Raw genomic sequence first — 8,791 nt, 5'->3', positions numbered from 1 at the left:
CTCTCATGTCTGCACGAGCCTTCCGGACTCTTCTTCTCCATGGACGTTGTTGTCGTTTCGACCGACGCCCCACAGGTCGCTGCAACCCTACCAGCCGCCACCACACCCGCCAGGCCCCCGTCGACGGATCCAGGCCGTTAACATCCGCCTTAACCCGGCCCTTGCTCCCCAGCAGCTCAAGCCCGCCCACCGCGACCAAGCTGCCGCATGGGAGGGAAAGGACAACGAGGAGGTGGCGGCGTGAAGGTGCAGGCGAACCTGCGCCTCACCCGGCTGGATCGAGAACTGGCGCCCCCGCTGCTGCACCTTGAGCGCCGGCGGGGGCGGCGGCAGGAGAGGAGGCAGGGGTCGCGGAGAGGAGGCGGGGTCACGAGGGAGATGCGAGGTAGGTACCGTGCTTGCTCGCTCCAGCCGCTCACCAGCAAAGGGCCACATGACCGGGGCCAGGCGTCACCGACAGAGGCTAGGCAGCGACTAAGGTGAAAACGAACGAGATTTGCAAAGCCGGACACGTGGATGGCCTGAGAATGGCTGCCACCCTTTTATTATTTATATGTTCAATTTTACAAGTTTGAAACTAAATCGTCACATCCTACATAAGTTGAGGTACATGGGTGCGTTTACCTCTAGTTTTATATTTTTAAATTTGGAGGGGGTATTTATTGAAGATGCTCTTAACCTACCAAAGTAGTTGCTGAGGCAGGTAGTCGGACCCAGCAAAATAATTGCTGAGGCAGATAGTCAGGACGGGGACCGAGCAAAGTAATTGCTGAGGGAGGTAGTCAGGACGAGAGCGTAGAAAGATTCCACGCTTTATATCTTGAGCAGTAAGTAGCACATGTGTCCCTGCAAAGCTGTCTCCGTGCTGTTTACCATGTGAATCGCTTGGTCTTGTCGGCTCCATAGACAAAGGATTCTTTTTTCCCGTGCTTGCCACTGCCATCGCCATCTGCAAGCCCAAATCAACACACACCGAGAGAGAGAGGAGAGAGAGAGCAACAATGGCGGAAGTTCTGGTGAGCGCATCCACAGGGGCAATGGGTTCCCTCCTGCGGAAGTTGGGAGCTATGTTGACGGATGAATACAAGCTGCTCAAGAATGTCCGTGGGGACATCAAGTTCCTCAAGGACGAGCTGGAGGTCATGCACGCATTCCTCCTCAAGATGTCAGATATGGAGGAGCCTGACGAACCAACAAAGCTGCGTGTGACGGCGGTGCGGGAGATGTCCTATAAGATAGAGGACAACATCGACAAGTTCATGGTCCTCGTGGAACATGAGTCCTGTTCCGAGGCGCCTCATGGCGTCGCCAAGCTCATGGACAAGTGCAAGAACTTGATGCCGGACATCAAGACCCGCCGCAGGATCGCCAAGGAGGTCAAAGACATCAAGAAACAAATTAAGGATGTCAGCGACAGATTTTCAAGGTACCAGATCTGGTTCTCTTTACAGTACTATTAGTACCTACCATCAGATTTGTGACCGATTTGTTGCCACTCAAGGTACAAGATTGACGACTCCTCCTCCTCTATGCCCGCAAAAGACAAGGTCGACCCTCGACTTCGTGCAGTCTACAAAGACGCCACGGAGCTCGTCGGAATTGACGGACCAAAGGATGAACTTGTCAAGTGGCTGCATGAGAAAGAGGGCCAATCACTTAAATCTGTCTCTATTGTTGGATATGGAGGGTTGGGCAAGACCACGCTCGCCAACCAGATCCGGGTCAACCTTGGAGCGACCTTCGACTGCGGGGCTTTTGTCTCCATTTCACGCAAGCCTGACATGAAGGCGATATTAAGATCTATATTATCACAAATCACCAAGAAAGACGAGGCTTGCTCTAGATTAGATGATATACAACTCATCATCGACAAGATTCGAGAATTCCTCCAAGACACAAGGTATGTATGTGAGATCTGCTACAAAGTACCATTGCTTAATTGGCTCATGTATAATCCGTTGCCTAGAATTTTGCTAATGAAGATTGCTTTGTGTGATTTACATTCGTCCTCAACTTGTATGACTGCGTTTGAAATTTGAAGTCATTGTTTTTTTTCAACTTATGTCGATCTGTTCACTATAAGATATAGCTAAAATCTGTATGCCGATTTCTGTCGCCACACATTTTCTAATTGACTGCCACAGGTTTGTCAAAGTTGCGGCTATGTTATGTTTATTAAATAATTGTGACATGGTGCCAGTGAAAACAATAGACTACATGCAATTCCCTTTTTTTTGCACAAGACAAATATCCGCACGCACTACACGACTGCAAATATATGTATCTTCTAAGGACCCAAAGCACTTGCATGTGCAGACCACTTTTACCGGATATGCAGTACATTAGGTTTGTGATTAGCCACTTTAAGAACATAGGGTTCCTAGAGGCTATAAACCTACGGTTATCAGTATTATAATCCTGAATGGATATCAAACATCCGTTGAAGAATCTATACCCATAACACAAAAAGAGAAAAGGGAAGAATTAATCATAGTCAGATCGGACCAGCCTGACTAGCGTAACATAATGATAACCGTAGTTTGTTGCTTCTTTCGTGGTTTCGTAGCAATTTGCATGACGAATTGAGGCGCAGACCCACCACTCAATATGTGGTCCTACCAATCATGAGGAAATAACTTGTTACCAAAAAGACAAAAGAAAACAGGTAATCCCCACCATTGTTTCCATATCTATCCTCTTGCCAACATGCTATTGGCAGTGGCAAAACATTGTATCTTGCCACTGGCAACAGCTGCCTCGACTCGGCCTGAGCATCTCATCAAGGAATTCACATTTTTTCCTCTTGGTTGTTAAATCTTGCTCTTTTTTGTTTGCCTCCTATGGAAATGTTTTTTCCCTTATATTGCGACCAAATTTTATCTAAGAGCAACTCCAACGCGCCTGACGGAGTTTTTGTCCGCTTTTTGTCCGTTTGGATCGGCCGAGCGGGCGGGCGTGTCCGGTTTTGCCATTGGGTGCGTGGGCGCGCCCAATATGGCCTACGCATTAGTCCGCATGGGCATTAAAAAAAATTAAAAGCTTAAAATAAGTAAACATAAATAAAAATGCATATTAAAACCGGTCAAAGTCCACATAATTAACATAAAACATTAATAAATAAACTACCGCCCCAGCCCGCAACCCTAGGCGTCGTCCTCGTCGTCGGAGCGGGTGAAATCGAAGAATGCTGGCGGCTCAGACCATGGGAAGGCCAGCTGGTAGGCCACCAACGCCGCCTGCTGCAGCGGTGGCTTTACCTGGCACCGCGCGCGCCTCCTCCTCCACGCACGCCCAACGAAGCCGGTGCTCCTCCTTCTCGGGCTCCCGCTGCATGTGGACCTGGCCGTCCTCCCATTCCTCCTCCAACGTGTGGTCCTTCCATGCCGCAAGGTAGGCCGCCTCCTTCTCCGTCGCGCCCAGCCAAACGGGCGGCGCGCTCACCCACTCCCGGACGACGTTCTGCCATTGGTAGACGCTGGTGGGTGCGGGTGGTGCCGGCGCTGGTACGGGCGGTTACGATGGGGCCGGTGGTGGTGGCGGGTAGACGCTGTCGCTGGCGGCCGACAGCTGCAGTGCGCGTCCTCGAGGCCAGGCCACTAGGAGTCCTTGGGCTGGGACTCCTCGATGGCGCGCTGGGTCGCCTCCTCCAACGCCTCGAGGAACGCCGCCTCTTCCTCCTCACCCTACTGCTTGACCACCGGCGGCGGCGGTGGAGGGCGTGCTTCGAGCTGGACGGCGCCGCGGCGGCACACATCGTGCTCGGTGGCGAACTAGACGTCCTAGTTAGGGGAGTCTAGCGCGTAGGCGGGGTCGCAGCGCTGCTCCGACGTCAGGAGAGCACGCCTGGCTCGGATCTCCTTGGCTCGCGCAAGCTTGGACCATGGCACGGACGACACAGAAATGCGGTGGGGGTCGAGGTGCCAGCCATGGGGGAGGTTCACGTCCGGCCACGACAGCGGGACGTGGTACTCCCAGTGGTACTGCACGGTTCCGTGGCGTTGTCGCCCTCCCGTCCCACGACGTTGACACCAATGCACACCCCTTCGTCGGCGGCCTCACTGGTCCTTGCGACGAGCCGGCCTCGTGGTCATGCTTCCCCTTGCCCTTGCCTTTGCCGAAGATGCCCATGATGACTAGGGTTTCTGTCGCCGGTGAGGGAGCAGATGTGAACTGGAGTGGGAGGAGAAGTGGATGAGGCCGGCCCCGCCGCACCCTTGCAATTAAAAAGGACGCGGTTTGGACGCTTAGTCACTGCCATGCGGGCCCGAAGTAGGTGGGAGGCATTGACTATGACTGTGGTGGTAGTTGGTTGGCCGACACGCAGGCCTCAGGCGGACACCAAGCGGACGCGCAACACGTCCGTCTCGTGTTCGTGTGGACACAAATCAAACACAAATTTGGGTTGGAAATGCGTCCACATGGACACCGAGCGGACGTGATTTGGGTTTGCGTCCGCTTGTTGGGCTGGCGTTCTTGTCCATTCCGACTCAAACGGACACGCGCGGACCAAATGCCTCGGCGCGTTGGAGTTGCTTGTACCTAGTACTATGTGTGGAGTTGCTATCTTTGAGTTTCTTCCCCATTTGTAGTTGTGTATTATTGTGAGATGCTCTGAGGATTTCACTTATGGTACAAGTATGTTTTAGATAATGGCATCTTTATTGATGTTAGACAATTATATCAAGGTGTTTTATATCTAGGATGCACACAGATGTGACATTGTTTCAGAACTTTACGTCACTTGATAGGTATTACTCTAAATATCTAATGTGCTCTGATGCGTATGTTCATAAAACTGTGTTGCAGGTACTTCATCATAATTGACGATATATGGGAGTTAGGAACATGGGAAACTTTGAAATGTGCATTTGTCAAGAATACATTGGGCAGCAGAATAATTATCACAACACGTATAGTTGATGTTGCCAAATCTTGTTCTCCTTCTAGTGAAGATCTTGTCTATGAGATGAAACCACTCAGTGAGGCTGATTCAAAGAAATTGTTTTTCAAGAGGATATTTGGTTGTGAAGAAAACTGTCCTGATAGCTTGAAAGAAGCTGCCAATGATATTTTGAAAAAATGCCGTGGTCTACCTCTGGCCATCAATGCCATTTCTAGCCTGTTGGCCACAACAAGGGAAACAAAAGAAGAGTGGGATCGGGTGCGACATTCCATATGCTCTTCAAAGGTCAAAAGTGATATAATAGAGACCATGAGTTACATATTATCCCTTAGTTATTTTGATCTTCCCCACCACCTAAGAAGCTGCTTATTGTACCTGGCTCTGTTTCCTGAAGACAAATTGATTGAAAGGCAGCGGTTGGTACGCAGATGGATTTCTGAAGGCTTTATCCATGGAGAAAGTGGACAAGATCTCATGGAATTAGGAGAGGAATATTTTCACCAGCTTGTGAACAGAAGTCTAATACAGCCCGACAAAATAGGGTATGACGGCAAGGCGGAGTATTGCCGAGTCCATGACACCATCCTTGATTTCCTAATTGACAAATCCTCTGAAGAGAACATGTGTACTGTCCTAAAGAAACAATGCAAGCCTAATGGCATAGTTCGTCGGCTCTCTCTAATGGGGAATGAGGATGAAGAAACCGTGCAGCAATTGGATCTGTCACACGCTCGGTCAATCAGTGCTTTTGGGGATATCAAGCTATTGCCTTCGCTTGGGAGGTCAAAATGCTTGCGCGTGCTAGACTTGCAACGCTGCTATCAGTTGAAAATTCATCATATCAAGGATATTGAAAGACTCTATCAGCTGAGATACTTGGATATCTCTTATACAGGAATCACGGAGCTTCCCAGGCAAATTGGGGAGTTGCTGTATCTAGAGACGCTAGTTACATCCTCTGGATTACTTGAGCTTCCTGAAAGCACAACTCGGCTACAACGACTGGCACGTTTGTTTGTTGACTGCTATTGTAAGCTTCCAGATGGGTTGGGAAACTTGATAAACTTGCAAGAGCTAGATTGCGTTGATGCCTTGCAGTTGAAGCATGTGGAAGTGCTCGGCAAACTAACAAATCTGAGAAAGCTGGGGATTAACTTGGACACTGGTGGGATAGAAGGCAACAGATTAGAACAGTCCAAGGAAAAGCTGGTGTCCTCTCTCTGTAAACTGGACGAATGCGGCCTCCGTTCCCTGAGTATTAATTATTATGTGAGAGAAAACGATGGAGAAGAGCCGTTCCTCCCTGCTTTGGTTTGTATCCAGGAGGTTTTTGTATATGGACAAGATATCAGCCGGATTAGCAGATGGCTCGCGTCACTTCCCAACCTACACATGTTGTTTTCCAACGATCCGAAGATAGAGCAGCAGGAAATTGAGATGATTGGATTGATACCCAATCTGATCGAATTGACACTGTCTTTACATAATACAGACGACGCTGGGCGGCTCATCATCAGGCGTGAAGGATTTCAACAGTTGCAGAGTTTCCGGGTTTACAATACTCGTATGGGAGTTTTAATGTTTGAACCGGGGGCTATGCCGAGGCTCAAGGAGCTTGAACTCCATAACTTCATCGAAAAGCCCAAATCTGATGCGGTCGATTTCGACTTTGGCATCCAACGCCTCTCCAGCCTTGCTCGCCTCACTGTCATCTTATCCTGCGCTGGCTCGACGGCGGCAGAAGTAGAGGCTGCGGAGGATGCTTTCAAGAGCATGGCCGAGGCGAACCCCAACCGTCCAATACTGGAGATGACAAGACTTAATCCGCACAGTATGTTACGACACGATCAAATAGATATGGCAGGCTCAGGTACTATTAACAAGTTTGTACTTTTTGTCTTGGTGAGCAGTAGATCAAAAGATGTGCATATGCTTCATTCTTTTCTCGGTCATCTATTTTCAGCTACAACGCCGGCCGTCAAGTCCTAGATGCCTAAACCGAGACGCGCCTTTGGTTATGGAGCCCAAGTCACGTACTCTGATTGGATGCGACAACAAATAAAGCTCCACATTTCTATTCGGGCCACCTCTTTGTCCCAAAGCTGGTGTACTCTTGTGATTTGTGTTGCGCAACTGATACTTCTGTATATGCCTGGGAGTATCACGAATTAGTGGAATGCCTGGGAGTACTCATATGACTAGGAATAAGTAAGACAAATATCACGAATTCAGAGTGGGATGCAATTTTTTTCTTCTCTTTTCGGTAAGACGGTAACATGCTTGTCGGCATAAGTAGATTGTCATTTGAGTATACTATGATAGTAGATTGTCTCTCCTAGTATTTTTTCCATTAATATTTGTGTATTCTTAGATTGAGACTTTGATATGTAACCCAGATTTCTGTTGTTAGGAAAGACATACCGTGTAGCTTATCAGAAGAAAAGATCTGGCGTGCATCAATATTCTATAACCTGTATGCAGTAATCAGATCCAGATTTTTGTTCTGTATTCATTCTGCCCTTGGATCATACTCATTGCCATAGTTAAATGTGTGTGAGGACTTGTAACCCTTGGAATAAAACTCCCATATGATTTGCCAAAAAAAAACTAGCATATCACTGTTTTTTTTTGTGCATCACATCCAAGAAAACATATATGGAGTAATAAAAAAAATTTCAACTTGGATGAAAAATGTGAAAATGGCCAAACCATAATGTTCAAGAGTCAGCGTGCTCGCCGAGGTGAACATTGTGGCGGTGGTGCTAGGGTTTGGCCTGGGATCAGGGAAGGAAAGGAAAATGGACGGAAAATGAATATGTGGTACACAAAGAGAAGGAAAAGGGTGCCCCCCTAGGTACTCACTGAAACCGCCTACAAACTAGAGGTGGTTTCATAGTACACACCGCCTCCAATCTTTCATGCAGGCGGTTTCAGATTCCCAACCGCCGTCATAGCTTTTTATATATAATAAAAAAAACACTGTGGTGTGGGTATTACAGGCGGCTTTGTTATGTTTGGTTACAACCATTTTTGAGGCCCGCCATTAATGCTTGTTTTTGTACTACTACCTCCGTCTCAGTTTATAAGTCCTACGCGTATACCTGGGTTGCCAATTTTATCACCCTAATATAAACTATATAACATAAAAATTATACCTTTTGAAAGTAGAAACTCCGAAGTTTATGTTGGTATATTTTTCGTAATATATGACTTGTATTAGATCGGTCAAATTGACGACTTAGGAGTACGCGCGCGCCCTGTAAACTGAGAGAGAGGTAGTAGTGCATTTTTCATAATTTGAAAGAACTTTTGTCCAGAATCTAAACTAAAGTGATCTTCTTACGAAGCCGGCACCTGGAGGAGCTTTCTTAGGCGTTGAATTGTTCAAAGCTTGTGAATGAAATGAGTTGCCAATGGATGGGAAGGCAAGGAAAAAAGAGGCAATTCAAGATCATGCTATGAAATACATTGGTCTAGGGAGGAGAATCAACAAGATTGAGGTTGAAAATCAGACAGTGAGATGATGGAAATGGGAGCACAGATGCAGAATCGTACTCCATCCGCTCAAATTATTTGTCTTAAATTTCTTTAGATACCGATGTATTTAGACACATTTCGAATTCAGGGCGGGGGTAATAGATGTTTTGTTGCAACTGTTGTCAAACAATAATTTTTTGTATTTGAGATAGTGACTAAATGTATGCCATGTGGCTTGGATTTTAATAGCAACAAATTTTGTTACGAGTTATTTGTAGCTCTTCTAAAGGAAAATCAGGGGGTGCTCTGCTTCCTCTGCTTTGCTCTGCTTCGGCCGCGCCTTTGTTACAGCGTACGCTCTCCCGCTGAGAAGTTCCCTCTTCTTCCTCGGTGCCCTAGCTTGCCGCCGCC

The 8,791-nt window shown here is 47.7% G+C and overlaps 1 protein-coding gene across 1 annotated transcript; it reads left to right on the top strand.

The window, feature by feature from the left end:
• Positions 1-841: 841 nt before the first annotated feature.
• Positions 842-7,373, top strand: LOC119336633 (disease resistance protein RGA5-like). Its single transcript, XM_037608682.1, has 4 exons — positions 842-1,426; positions 1,502-1,900; positions 4,807-6,773; positions 6,867-7,373. Exons 1-4 carry the CDS (start codon positions 1,002-1,004, stop codon positions 6,890-6,892), a joined length of 2,817 nt encoding a protein of 938 aa, XP_037464579.1. The 5' UTR covers positions 842-1,001; the 3' UTR covers positions 6,893-7,373.
• Positions 7,374-8,791: the final 1,418 nt, after the last annotated feature.

Source organism: Triticum dicoccoides, chromosome 7B, assembly GCF_002162155.2.
Source record: "Triticum dicoccoides isolate Atlit2015 ecotype Zavitan chromosome 7B, WEW_v2.0, whole genome shotgun sequence".
NCBI lineage: Eukaryota > Viridiplantae > Streptophyta > Magnoliopsida > Poales > Poaceae > Triticum > Triticum dicoccoides.
This window is presented reverse-complemented; position numbering and strand designations above follow the sequence as displayed.

Excerpts from the sequence above, each read along its gene's own strand:
- LOC119336633 (XM_037608682.1), top strand. The coding sequence starts at position 1,002 with ATGGCGGAAGTTCTGGTGAGCGCATCCACAGGGGCAATGGGTTCCCTC. Across the intron at positions 1,427-1,501 it reads GTCAGCGACAGATTTTCAAG|GTACAAGATTGACGACTCCT; the intron begins GTACCAGATCTG and ends TTGCCACTCAAG. Across the intron at positions 1,901-4,806 it reads GAATTCCTCCAAGACACAAG|GTACTTCATCATAATTGACG; the intron begins GTATGTATGTGA and ends ACTGTGTTGCAG.